Genomic DNA, 13332 nt, shown 5'->3' with positions numbered 1-13332 from the left:
CGTCCGTCCGTCCGTCCGTCCGTCCGTCCGTCCATCCATCCATCCATCCATCCATCCATCCATCCATCCATCCATCCATCCATCGATCCACCCACCCATTCATCCATCCAGCCATCTATCTATCTATCTATCTCACCGACCTGCTCTGTTACAGCAGAGAGTGACGTATCCGCCTTTCCACCCCCATTCCTCTCTCCGTCTGGTTCTCCTGGGGCATCTCGTTTACGTTTTTCGACTCGGCTCTGAACGTTGACGTAAGCAAACTCAAGAAGCGCCGCAAACACAAACACCAGACACGCTGATAGCCAAACATCTATGGCCTGCAATGTAGAAAGGAATAAACAAAAGATAATTGAATCAACATATAGATACAACGTTGACAAATAAGAAAAGACTAATAGCTCACCATTCCAGTGTTTCCCTCAGAACATCAACAACAACAAGAGCAACACAAACAAGAACAAGAACAAGAAGAATACTTTTCTAGCGTCCCTGGCCCTGCTCAAAAGATATTCTCCCGCCTATGTTTTATCTCAAAAGTCCACGCCCCCCCCCCATCTCTCCGCTCTCGTTTCAAACGAGAACAAAAACGTGCACACAAAACCATCACAAGCAAAACCCCAAAACCCAGCCACCCATCCTGACCTTGACATAAGACACCCTCGGCAGCGCAGCCTTCTCGCCCTGGCTTTGTGTCGTCATCGCCAGCACGGTGAGCAGCCCCAGGGAGACGCGGGCAGGCACCACCTCCATGTCGATCCAGAATGAGAGCCAGGACAAGCTCACAATCAGCACCGACGGCACGTACACCTGCACAATGTAGTAGCCGAACTCACGCTCCAGATGGAAGTCAGCCTGAATACACGAGTAGTTGCCTGCGAGGAAAAAACAAATAACTGTATTAAATCACTGCGCTTACCTACATTAGTGAAAAATGGTGAAATGGTATAGGTTCAACGCCCTTATCAACACTGTTAGGTTATTTAAGAGGCAGGACCTCCGAGTTTAACGTCCAGCTCCCAAAAAGCCGAACCAAGTGGAACATTCGTGTAAAGTGCCTTTCCCAAGGACACAACGTCGGACCGAGCTGAGGCTCGAGCCCCCGAACCTGCATCAGTGTCATGGTCATTGTACAGGTTTAACGTCCCTTTTAGAACTGCAAAGTTATTTAAGAGGCAGGACCTCTGAATCTAACGTCCATCTACGATAGGACCGAGCCAAATGGGTGGAAAGCCTAAAAAACTCACCCAAAACAAACCGAGTTTAGAACGCTCCGTTTGGGAATTCAAATCAGAACTATTCGCTTCGTAGTCCAGCATGAAAACCAACTTAGCTAACAGTACACTTATCTCTTATCCCATGCACAGTGTTTGTAAAGCGAGGAAGAAACAGCAACCATCAAAGACAGAAACGAGTCTTCTTCTACCCATCGGAAGCCAACGACCCCATCAGTGTACTGCGAAAGAGCTCCAGGGCACCCAGAGTACAGCATAGAGTAGTGGCACAGCAGCCACCCTGGTGGAATAGAGAGACTGAGGCATTGTGGAAGATCAAACGCCTGGCGCTGAGAAAACACGAGAAGGGCAGATCAAACGTGCAGTTGAAAGCTGAGAAAAAGCTAGCGGATCTCAGATTTGATGAGGCAGCAAAAGAAGCCAAGGACCTAGCATATGATAACTTCTGCCGCGGCGTGAACAGTGACAGGGCCCTGTATCAGTTCTGGAACTTCTACAGGTGCATGACTAATAGGAAGAGCAAACAAGCTATCTCTGATTTCCAACGAGAGGATGATATGTGGATATACCGATGCGCACTGATGAAGAAAAAGGCCGTGCTCTGTTTCGGAGATACCTAAGACAAACTGACAGGAAAGACGAGGACAAGAGAAAGCAGCTGCTCAACAGGATCCAACAGGACTACAAAGATGAACCCTGCCTGTAATTTGTGACACACGAAATGTTACATAAATATATCCAGGAAGCATCAAACACTTCTCCTGGTCCTGACGGAGTACGTTATAGCCACATGAAGAACATGGAGGAAGGACAGAGAATGGCACTAGCTGAGAGGCTAAACGAAAGCTTGTGGACTGGGGAGATACCTTAAGACTGGCTGGACAGTCACCTGTCCCCAGTTCCTAAGTCAGACAAGGACCCAACCAAGATTGCCTCATATCGCATAGTGACCTTGCAAAATACCGTCGGGAAGCTGCTGGAGAAAATCGTGGCACGCAGATTGGCAATAGAGCTGGAGGAAAAGAACGTCCTACCGCCGGAACTGGACAGCTATAGAAGAGGAAAGATCACATGGATGAATGCTGCCACTCTTGCATCCGACGTATATGATGGCTTCGAACGGGGGGAAGAAACTCTGGTAGCAGCACTTGACCTGGAAGATGCCTACAACCGAGTTCAGTACGACACCCTCATGAGGACTCTAGTCAACCTGAAGGTAGATCCACATTTAGTACTATGGTTTGGGGCAGCGCTACTCAAACGAAAGGTAGCACTACGTCTTGTTTGTTGGGCTTCGCAACCTATCGAGTTCACACCAGGCTTACCACAGGGGTCTGCACTCTCGCCAGTTCTGTTCAACGTTTATACAAAAGGGATTACTTCCAACCAGCTGGAGGGGCCCGACGTGTACTCATTTTGCTGATGATGTGCTGGTGTACAGGTAGGACAAGAACCGCCAGGTTACAGCGGATAGAGTACAGGGAGAACTCGACAGACTTGAACAGTGGTGTGAGGCATAAAACGGGAAACTGCACCCAGACAAATCCTGTGCACTGTGGTGTACACTGAACAACCATGCAGTGCACGATGACATGCCAAGTATCTCGATTGGAGGCAAAGCGCTGAAGAGGGAACCCACTCTGAAGTACTTGGGCATCACGTTCGATCGCACTCTCTCTGGCAAAGATCACATCACGAGAACAATCTCCAGGGCGAGAAAAGGCCTAACAGCCCTTAAGATGATGGCCAGAGCTAAGATGAGTCAAAAAATCCTTGTTATCCTCTACCAGACACTTGTACTGTCTGTCGTAGAGTACGGGCTCGGACCCTTGACCCTATCAAAGGCACAACTGCAACGACTCGAGGTGTTACAAAATGAAGGAATGAAGGCAATCCTGCGGTGCACACGAGATACTTCAACTGAAGCAATGAGATACTTCCTAGACTTCCCATGTGGAGACGAGAGGCACAAAGTGGCACAAGTCCAAGCCTTTCTGCGAGTCAGCGCAGACGAGACGAACCCCCTACATAAGAAAGTGGGATGGCAAAGGACATTAAGGCTAAAGAGGGGCACAGAATGGATGATTCAAGCCACGAACACCATCAACGAGTGCTGCCAGATACAAGACATCAGGAGAGGCAGGGATTGGGTTGTGGTCGATGATGCGATCGGAGAATACACAACAGTGAACGCAACACTGGGTAGAGAATGTCGCAACTGGCAACTTGGAGCTACAAACGCTGACATTGAAACCCTGATAGAAGAGCATAGCGAACATGGAGATGCTGTGATCTTCACGGATGGATCAGTCAACAGAGGAGCTGGGTCTTCAGTGTCAGAGTTGATGGGATAGTAGTGAAAGAGCAAAGTGGAGCAACTGCACTGACAACATCAAGTATGTGTATGGGGATAAAAGCCATGAGTGAAGCTCTACTCTGGATCAAGAACACAAGCCATCAGCGAGCAGTAATCATTACTAACTCAATGAGCACACTACAGAAGGTACAGAAAGGGATGCTGTATGTGGACTGTGGAAGGCTACGATCAGGAAGAGCAGCCTGGAAAAAGTGGCCTGGATCTTCTGCCCGGGTCATGCGGGGGTAACCGGCAACCAGAGAGCAGACAAGCTGGCTGGAGAAGCAAAAGTGGGAGGGAATTTGACACTGGACCCACCAACCGTCCTAACCGCTGTAAAGGAAAATTTGAGGAAGAATAGGGCGGATAGCGGCTCCCACTCTCTAGGGAGATTGAAGGAGAAGGGTATCCAAAGAGGAGAGGGGAAACACAGCCATCTGTGTGGACCAGTCCGACGGATCTCCAACCAGATCATGATGGAGACTATAAGTAGACAGACTCTGGGATGGAACCTGAAGGGGGGGGGGGGAGAGCAGAGATGGACATGTTCCGAAAGCAGTGACCCCAACACAGTGGACAAGTAAGACAAGTAAGTAAGTAAGACACTTATCTCTATGGGTGCACATTGTTTGATTTTCTGTAAAATAGTTGAACACACCAATGCCTGATTTGGTGTCATATTGGGCTACGGTAAGGATTACCCTTGCTGAAATATCCGAGGAGTTGCTTTTGAACTCAAGTCGTTTAGAGATTTGTAAAGGCTTTTCACCCGTTTGACTAGGTTCTATAAGAGACGGACGTAAATTCAGAGAGTCAATCGACATAACTGACAGTCTTTACAGGGACGTTAAAATAACATTGCGATTAAGTTAATAAATATACATGAGACAAAGGAATAAAAGGACGAACTACCAAGTGAGTGAATGAATGAAGATTATCTTTGAGGGACCAAATATATTCAAGAATAAATAAATAAAAGCGCAAATGAATGGATTAACAAATTAACTGACCTTTTTTCTCAGACGAAACTCTTTTGCAGAAAATAAACTGTTTGCATGGAATCGAGTATATTGTTATTGTCTTCAATCAGATTGAACCTTCAGTCATTTGAGACAAGCCACACCCCTGATCTTCTGGTAGGAAAGATCTACACCTAGCCTTCTCGGACAAGTGGAAAAAATCTCGGAGGGCCCGTGTGCAAGTTGCGCACGTTAAAGATCCCTTGGAGGTCTAAAATCGATAAGAGTAGGCTTCGACCGCCACCCGGGCAAAATTAATGTGTCCCGTGCGCTCATATGACCTTATGAAGTTGCGAGCGCCGCAAAAACACTTACAAAAACAAAAAACAAACATTTGAGACAGTCTGGCGCAGTGTTCAATCAGTAATAATCATCGATCATCTGAAATTCTAGTGCATAGTTTAATCAGGGAAAATCACCGACCATCCGAGAGACTAGCACAGTATTCGATCAGACTAACCGCCAATCATGCTGTCCTGGTTGAAATCAAATCCGCACCCTGTGACCTTATCAAAATTCAGGATGAATCGGGGCAAGGTCAAGGCCGGCCTCATGATCACGGGCTGAGAGTGCCAATTGAATTCCACGTTCTCACTACTGTAACTGTCTGCAGACATAAAAATATCATAATAATGACAAAAGCAACAACAGCGGCAATGCCACTATCTACAGTTTTATCACTAGCCTACAGGCGGTAGAGAATCTCCATTACCGCCATCAACAACTTTAACGGCAACAACAATAACGAAAACAAAATCCACTACAAAAACAATAACAACTAAATGGGCAATTTAAACAGAAAAACAGAGCCAAGAAAGAGCAGAAGCAAAAACAACACCAACAAGGAAATCACCAATACCAATGGCAATAGAAAACAACAACAACAACAACAACAACAACAACAACAACAGCAACAACAACAGCAACAACAAAACCACCACCACCACCACCACCACCAGCAACAACAACAACAATTACTACTGGTACTACATTAATAGAGCAGCAGCAATAGCACTTGCAGCAGCAACGCAAAATGACCGTGTTTACTCGTATAAATAAATAGTCATTTAATGAAGAAAAGAAAGCTTATCTGCAAACATCTCTTTCCTTTACAAGGCAGGATTGTGTCTGACACAGACACCTAAATCTTGACCCACAGTTTTATTACAGAGAGAACAAAAGTAACTGCTCCCTTCCCGAACCCCCCCCCCCCCCCAAAAAAAAAGAGTTTTTAAAACTACAGCTTTTCAAACTTTTAAGCTTTTAAGAATAAATTTGATAATTATCTTCTTTTTTTGTCTACATTTTTATATAGTTAATGCAATTGATTACTTCCTGGTACGCACCGCAAATCAAAGATTCTATACTAGTAAAGGATTTTCATCACAATCAGCATTTTATGGGGAGGTCTAGTCTAATTTGCCCTCTACAACATGGTGACAGGATATAAAAAGAAGACCAATATAACATAAACGCTAGCTTAAGATGTGATAGAGGGGACGGTACCTACCGTCATTACGGAGCATGAGATTAATATTATGTAGCGTGCAGGCTAAATTATGGTTGGAATGGCTGTAAATGTCTTACGCCCACCCCCGCCCCCAAACCTCCCTACACAATTTGGGTGAGTTAGGAGGCGGGGAGTTTTGACCCTATCAGCAAGAGCCAATCTAGACTGAGTGCGGTAAACCTTAAAAAAAAAACCCCGGATATTCTTCATGAACTAAAGTTCCCCCGTCGTGATAGGGACTGACTATTGATTTTAGACTTAATAAACCACAAGCAGCTTCGCTAGTGGCCACAGCAACGAATCGACCATCACAACAGGCATAGAGGGTAAACTACTGCAGCACGAGTGTTCACTGGTCGCTTCGCTTGTTTATCTCTTGTTGTTTTTCCCTATTGTTCTCAACCTCACAGCGGTGGGCCTCAGTTTCAAGGGAACAATAGAATGAGCCGGTCTGTTTAGTTTGTTTTGCTTGTTCTGAGTGGAAACGTATGGGTTGTGAGTGTACCTTGTTGTTGTTGGGGCCCGTCTGTTTGTGTTGTGTGTATGTGAGAGCGCCTGTTTGTGTATTCTTACCCTCTTTTCATTCGTCCCTTTCTCTGTTAATTAACCCTCTCTCTCTCTTTCTCTCTCTCTCTCTCTCTCTCTCTCTCTCTGTCTCTCTCTCTCTCTCTCTGTCTCTCTCTCTGTCTCTCTCTTTCTCTCTCTCTCTCTTTTCGCTGTTTGGCTAAAGTAATTCTTCCCTTACACAATGTCTTCTGGACAATCACAATCGGAGGTGGTATCCGCCCCTCCAGTTTTTTTTCTTCGGCAGGAAGTGCCAGAGGACGTCACCCACGTCGAGATCTGTGAAGCAGCAGAACGGTTGGTGGGGTTCGGGGGAATAGTTGGTGCCCAGCATCTCGGAGCACTCTGGCGCCTATACCCCGCTAACTCAGCAATCAGGGCGAAACTGGTATCTTCCACGTTCACGTTAAGAGGTAAGGTAGTACCACTAAAGTCTCAGAACCCTCTTGTCATCAGGGACAGTCAGGGCAATGAGGTTCCAGCGACCCGCCTCACCATTGATGGACTCCCGGTCTCTGTGGCGAGTGCGGACCTCGAAGGCTACCTCCGCAAGGCTGGTGTGAAGTTCCGGTCACAACTGCTGTGGGAAAAAGCCCGCAACAGGGAGGGTCAACTGACCAGGTGGGTGACAGGACGCAGATTCTGTTGGATTGATCTACCATCTTCCCCTCTCCCTAACAGGCTCCACGTAGGTTCATTCCTGGCTAAACTCTACTATAGAGAGCAGCCTAAACCTGTCATTACATGTTTTGCGTGTGGTGAACAAGGGCACCGCAGAGGAGACCCTCAGTGCCAGACAGTTGGTAAGGCTGCCGAGGAGCCTGCCACATTGGAAGCTGGTACTTGCCAGGAAGCGGCTCCCCCACAAGTAGGGAGTGGGATCACCCATTCCTCTGAGGGTGACAGTGAGTCCTTGAATGGACGCGAATCCGAAAAATCTGAGGTGAGCCAATCGGAGGAAGACAACTCTGATTCGGACCAATCTTTAGGAAATTTTTAAAAAGTGTCGGTGAAGAAGAGTAAGAAAGATAAAGGCCGGGAAAGGCAGACCTCTAAGACTTGCCTAGCCCCTGAAAATAAGGGTGACCGTGGTCGCCAATCAATAGTACAACCTACTCTTCCCGAAATTCTCTCCTCAGGACAGCCACAGCGGTCCAGCAGCAGGAAGAGAGTGGAGCCGCTGAGTCCCGAGGATGAGGCACCAACATCGCGGCGCTCGAAGCGTTGAGGAAGGACGGACCACGATGACGACGATAATGCCTGTACAATCGGACTACGAGAACGAACAGCGATATGGCGGGTAGAACCAGACTGGATTTAGATGAACCACTCAAGGTAGGAACATTAAATGTACGGGGATTTAAAAATCATAAGAAACGATCAGCAGTCTTTAAAAATTTTCGGTCTGAAAAATTAGACGTAATAGGTATACAGGAAAGTCATTTATTAGAGTTAGATCAAAATGAATTATTAAAGCAATGGGGTGGTGTTATACAAAGGTCTTGTCACCTTGTTTAATCCATGTTTTAATGTGAAAGATATAAATATAATCTGTAGGACTGATAGGATCTTAATATCTTCTGTTGTGATGGGAAGCGAAAAATTGTTCTTTATAAATGTTTATGCACTTTGCGAAATAAGGGAAAAAATAGCATTCATAGACGAGCTTAGTACTCAAATAAAGCAATATTTGGCTGATGAAGGCAACGGAAATATAATATGCATGGGGGATTTTAACATAGCTGTTGGGGAGTTAGACATAATTTCGGGAGCGGAGCATAGGAAGGATATATGTCAATATTTTCAAAACTTCATACACGCTGTAAGTCTGACAGATTCATGGAGATCTCTGCATCCCTTGGAAAAAGCCTACACGTGGAGCAGAGGTAGCCCAATGATTGCCAGACGACTTGACTATATTTTTGCTGGTGAGTCTCTTGTCTCTGCTATAAAAGAGTCCGTTATAAAAGGAATAGGTTTTAGTGATCACCGTATGGCAGTGAATTTGTTTGAGTTTTCAAATTTCAAGTTTGGGAAAGGGCAATATAAACTAAATACTGAACTCCTTAAAGATCCAGCTTATTGTAAAATAATTATAAAATGTATACATTCTACTAAAGATGAATACAAAGATGTAGACCCCCATTTACGATGGGAAATGATCAAATGTAATGCAGCAGAAATTTCCCAGCAATACAGTCGTTTCAAAGCAAGAGAAAATTCATACAAACATAAGCTACTGAAATCACGTCTGAACTTCTTAGAAGAAAAATTGACAGTGGATCCTGATAACAAATATTTTTGGCAGGCGATTGCAAAGTCCAAAAGTGAACTGGAAATCGATGAGTTAAAGAAAGCGCGGGGGGGCCAGCTGAGAGCGGGTTTAAAATGGGTAGAGGAAGGCGAAAAATGTTCCAAATACTGTTTATCTCTGGAGAAATGTACGTCCAACGTTAATACCATTAAAAACATCCAAAACGCCTGTGGGGAGCGCATCCACAAGGAAACGGATATCGTAGAAGAAATCGGCAAGCACTACGAAAACGTTTACAATAAGGTTGACAGTCGTAATAAATCGTTTGATTTTGTTTCAGAACGCATGGATGCATTTACTAACAACATACATCTTCCTAGTTTATCAGATGATGAAAAGGTGTTTTGTGATGCCCCAGTACTGGAGAATGAGGCAGCAACAGCCCTTAAATCAATGAAGCATGGCTCGGCTCCGGGATGCGACGGTCTGCCAGTGGAGTTTTATCAAGTATTCTGGGAGCATATTAAGGACTCTCTTATGGAAAGTTATAACTACAGTTTCCAGATCAACAAGCTGTCTCCATCAGAAAGGGTAGGAGTAATTTCTTTACTGCATAAGGGCAAAGGTCTCTCTTCACATAGCCTCAATAACTGGAGACCAGTTTCCCTAACAAATACAGATTACACAATTTTAGCTAAAGTTTTATCCATACGTCTTAACTCTGTTATAGATAAGCTCATTGGGGAACAACAAACGGGATTTGTGAAAGGAAGACATATATCCATAATTCACAGAGAGATTGATGATATTTTACATAGACACAAAACCACAGATGCACCAGAAATCATTCTTACGGTAGATTTTAAACAGGCATTTGACTCTATAAACACCCACTGTATCCTCAAAAGCCTAGATGTATTTGGCTTTGGCCCAAACTTTCGAAAGTGGATTGAAATATTAAATACAGAAAGACTCTCGTGTGTAAAAAATGGAGGTTATGTCTCGAGGACATTCCCAATGAGTAACGGTGTTCGACAAGGCTGTCCGATTTCACCACAACTATTTATTCTTGCTGTTGAAATTTTAGCCCAAAAAGTAATCCAGAACAATACCATAAGTGGTATCAACACCTATCCGGGTTTGGAGTCTATTAAAATTAGTCAGTATGCAGATGACACAACTTTATTCCTAAGGAATGCCGATGATTTGAGAAGAGCCATGTCCGTTCTGAATGATTTTTCGGTCATTTCAGATCTGCATTTAAATTTGAATAAATCTTATGCCATGTGTACAAATGGCCAAGCCGCAACTATAGACGAATTTCCGATTCAGTTTGTTCCAACCATTAAAATTCTTGGAGTATATTTTAGCAGTACAAAACCGGCGGAAGAACTAGAAGAAAACTGGAAGCCCAGGATCGATACCCTCCTCAGAATTTTTGGGAAATGGGCAAGAAGAGATCTATCAATTCTAGGGAAAATGCACTTAATTAAAACTTTTGGAATAACGCAGTTTCTTTTTGTAATGCAAAGCATATCGTTACCAGAAGATGTCCTTAGCCAAGTGAGCAGAATTTTTTTTAGATTTCTGTGGAAAAAGCGTTTTAACAATAAAAGGGCTTTTGAAAAAGTTAAACGGAAGGTTATGTGTAACGAGCTTGAAAACGGAGGTCTGAAAATGATTAACATGACTAACTTTCAAGATTCCATTCTCTTGAGCTGGGCGGAGGCACTTCTTGCTCCAAAAGCGCAACGATGGAAAAGTATGGCAGTCGCTGTACTCAAAGATGTTGGTGGGTTGCAGGTTTTTAGAAGCAAGGTAAAAGCAAATAAATTTAAAGGGCTCGACGCTATACCAAGTAAGTTTTGGAGAAGAGTGGTAATTAAATGGTTAGAATACTCTAATAAAGACACAGACTATGTCCTCTCGTTAAACGACTCTATTTTTAATAACGAATATATAATCTATAAAAATCAAACCCTCTTTTTACCATCTTGTATACAAAGGGGCATTTTAGCAATAAAGGATATAACTACCCAGGATAGACGGTTACAGTCTTTAGAAGAGTTCAGAGAAAAATATGGATGCAATCCACGTTGTGTTTTAGACTACAATATTATATCAAATGCGATGAAGAATGTGTATTTTAATGATGAAAAGGATGACAACTTCTATTTCAGGGACACAATTGTAGGTACTATAGAGAGAAAACGTTTTCTTTTATCATTAAGTAAAATTGAGCCACCACTGTGCATAGGTATTTGGAAAAGGAAATATGGCGTTGATATTAATGAAAAACATTGGCAAATAGTCCATCACGCTAAGGAAACACGTTTGAGAACATTAAATTGGAAAGTACTACATAATATTTATCCCACAAACATATTACTCTTCAAAATGAAATTAAAGGAATCTCAAAACTGCGCATATTGTAATGAGCCTGATTTTATAGAGCATTTTTTTTTAAATTGTAAGAAGGTCCAGCCACTTTGGAGAGAAATTGAGAAAGATTTACAGGTCCACCTAGGTACATCAATTGTAATTAATGAGAAAATAGTTTTACTTGGGGCAGTGAAGGGAATCGATGTAGGTCATCGGGAATGGGGGTTAACAAATGCAGCTATTGCAATCGGAAAATTAACTGTATCTAAATATAAGTATGGGAAAGCAAGACATATCATAGAAATTTATCAGAGTGAATGTAGTCTCAGACAATTGTGGGCTAAGAGCTAAAGGCTAGGCTTCCAGTCTCCATCTCATGCCACTTTTGTTTCGTCCCCGCATGAGAGCGAGTTTAGTGGATGACTGTTATATACAGCTATGTGTGTGTGTGTGCAAATGTGTGAGTGTGTGTTTGTGTGTGTGTGTGTGTGTGTGTGGTTGTGTGTGTGCGTGTGAGTGTGCGTGTGTGTGTGTGTGTGTGTGTATGTGTGTTTACGTAATTTAATTATGCAATTTGTACTTCTTAACATCTCTTTGCCTTTATTATACTCGTAGTCAGACTTAATGGTGCCATTCGCGGTCGCGTGTCATCACATGGGGTTAGAATAGGGAAGTAATTTGATATAACATTTCCTACACTTAATACTAACTAGTTTGTCTTTCCATTTCATTAATAGTGGCCTATAAATGTTCTATCTCTTTGGAGACGGGGACTTTTTATGCCCGTGGTGTCTGAGTTGTCGCTGGACGCAACTTCGCTTCCGGTCCTCCAGTACTGCGTGTTGCTTTTTGTGTGCATTAATGTATTGATATACTTGTGGTGAATTTGCTGATCACTCTTTAGGAAGAGGCAATCCTGTAATTCTCTGGTCGTCTAGGCATGGTTTTTCAGGCTTTTTACATGCTCCGACGACCACAGAAGTGCCTCGGGACCGGTTGCGAACGACGATAACGATAACCTGTAAGCACACAAGTTAGTCTGCTTTGACTATGAAAGTTAATTTTTACGAAGATTATTGGCCACATTCCTTTCACTGTTTTGAAAATATGATAGCATAGACGTAGGGTAACAAACACACTAACAATGTCATCACTTAGAAGCGGCCCCCATGTGATTTTTCGGCCTACTTTTATTAAATGCTAGGGATGAAGATGACGAATTATTTCCAAATTTTTGGTCACTCTATGCGAGGAGTTGGGAATGAGGGTTGTGTCCTGCCCCCCAGGACAGCCTGGCGGGGATCTAGAGTAAGCACCAAACAAACTTAACACTAAGACTAACACGCATGTCATTTCCTACATCGGAACATCATCATCGCCAACATAAATAATCATCCTCATGCTCACTATCACAATTACCATTACCGTCACCATCGCCAACAACATCATCATCATCAGCAGCATTATCATCATCATTATCATCATTACCGACTCAACAATTCCCCTTTCATATAACAATCTGCACCATTACTTTCTTTTTACGTAACCAACAAAAACGGGCATCAAAATCAGGACACGGGAAAAAAAAATTAAAAAAATAAAACTACTGCAGCAAAAATTGCATTGGCAATGTAGACGGAACAGTGTTTGCTATTTGAATGATGAGCACTTACAGCTGCCTAGTACGATTGAACATGTTTGTTCATCGTGGGGGTATCGTTCCAGGAACATGTCACAGCTCAGCGTCATGGAAACCCTGGTCGGAGAAGAAGAAAGGGTGAGTGACTTTTTGGGGGCTGTTGTTGATGAAGATGATGTTGGTCTCTTACTGATTTTGTGCTTCTTGTGTTGTTATTGTTGTTGTTTTTGTTGTTGTTGCAGTTGCTGTCGCTGCAACTGCTGCTGCTGCTTTTTATTTTGTTGTTGCTGCTGCTGCTTCTTATGCTGCTGATGTTATTAGTTTTGTTGTTGTTGAAATCTTTCAAAGTAAAAAGTGAGTACTTTCAAAAGGC

General features: G+C 43.4%; 1 protein-coding gene across 1 annotated transcript in view; it reads right to left on the bottom strand.

The window, feature by feature from the left end:
• The window catches only part of LOC101848153 (glycine receptor subunit alpha-2), a gene marked incomplete at its 5' end in the record, with an annotated part of 21595 nt that extends 8519 nt beyond the window's left edge, over positions 1-13076 (bottom strand). The window contains 4 exon segments of the mRNA XM_005110184.2: positions 141-320; positions 646-875; positions 5071-5217; positions 12994-13076. Of these exon segments, the coding sequence (XP_005110241.2) occupies positions 141-320; positions 646-875; positions 5071-5217; positions 12994-13076 (640 nt within the window).
• Between the last annotated feature and the right edge of the window lie 256 nt (positions 13077-13332).

This window comes from Aplysia californica, unplaced genomic scaffold, assembly GCF_000002075.1.
Source record: "Aplysia californica isolate F4 #8 unplaced genomic scaffold, AplCal3.0 scaffold00862, whole genome shotgun sequence".
In the NCBI taxonomy this organism is placed as follows: domain Eukaryota; kingdom Metazoa; phylum Mollusca; class Gastropoda; order Aplysiida; family Aplysiidae; genus Aplysia; species Aplysia californica.
This window is presented reverse-complemented; position numbering and strand designations above follow the sequence as displayed.